This window comes from Neopelma chrysocephalum, unplaced genomic scaffold (assembly GCF_003984885.1).
Source record: "Neopelma chrysocephalum unplaced genomic scaffold, ASM398488v2 Primary Assembly neopelma1_134, whole genome shotgun sequence".
In the NCBI taxonomy this organism is placed as follows: Eukaryota; Metazoa; Chordata; class Aves; order Passeriformes; family Pipridae; genus Neopelma; species Neopelma chrysocephalum.
The window spans coordinates 65131-66112 of record NW_020897796.1 but is presented as its reverse complement, the minus strand read 5'-3'; the positions used below and the strand labels follow the sequence as shown (position 1 = coordinate 66112).

The 982-nt window shown below is 64.2% G+C and overlaps 1 protein-coding gene across 1 annotated transcript in view; it reads right to left on the bottom strand.

Annotated features, from left to right (window-relative positions):
- SOCS7 (suppressor of cytokine signaling 7) overlaps positions 1-982 on the bottom strand; it is a gene marked incomplete at its 5' end in the record, with an annotated part of 15109 nt that overhangs the window by 10990 nt on the left and 3137 nt on the right. The window contains one exon of the mRNA XM_027698898.1: positions 267-371. Coding sequence (XP_027554699.1) covers positions 267-371 — 105 coding nt within the window. The remainder of the gene's footprint in view (positions 1-266; positions 372-982) is intronic.

The window sequence follows — 982 nt, the reverse complement described above, 5'->3', positions numbered from 1 at the left end:
CCACTTCCAGCAGCTGGATCCCACAGGAGGGATCCCTCCAGCCTCCCTGGGTGATGGGCAGGGAAGGGAAAACATTCCCAAAGGCAGAGGAACTGCTACGAAATTCCCTCCCACCCCCTCCCCTCCCGCCTGATCCCAGGGGAATCCGAAGCTTCCCAGGAATCCCCTGCCAAGGGAAGGGAGAGCAGGGTGTGGTGCAGGGTCAGGGGGCCCCGGGGATGCCCCTCCAGGGATCCCACATTCCCATTATTCCCCCGGGATGGTACCGAGCAGGCTGAGGCTCCTCCGGGGCGGAGGGGGAGGAGTCGGGGGGTGAGGGGAGGTCAGTCCTCGCTGGGAGATGTCCACGTCCACCAGTGACACCGTTTCACCTGCAGGGGGGTGGAGGGAACACTGTCAGAGCCGGGGAGGAGGGAAAAGGGGCAGGAAACCCCGCGGGGTTTGGAAAATTATCCCGTTGGTTGTTTCTGAGCCGAGTTTCCCCCGATGTCACACTCCGGAGACACCAATCAACACCCAAATTTGGGGCCCTCAAGCCCCTCCCCACCCGAGACCCTCCACATTTGGGTCCCTCAAGCCCCTCTCCCCCCCCCAAGACCCCCCAAATTTGGGTCCCTCGAGCCCCTCCCCCCCAAACCCCCCAAATTTTGGTCCCCTGGACAACCAAGACCCCCCAAATTTGGGTCCCTCAAGCCCCTCCCCCTCCCCAAGACCCCCAAATTTGGGTCCCTCAAGCCCCTCCCCCCCAGGCCCCCCAAATTTGGGTCCCCTGGACAACCAAGACCCCCCAAATTTGTGTCCCTCAAGCCCTTCCCACAAGACCCCCAAATTTGGGTCCCTTGGACAACCAAGACCCCCTCAAATTTGGGTCCCTCAAGCCCCTCCCCCCTGAGACCCCCAAATTTGGGTCCCCCAGGCCCCGCCCCCCCCCCTCACCCGGCCGGGGGGGCGTGGTTGCCGCCGCAACCGCCGCCCTCGCGGT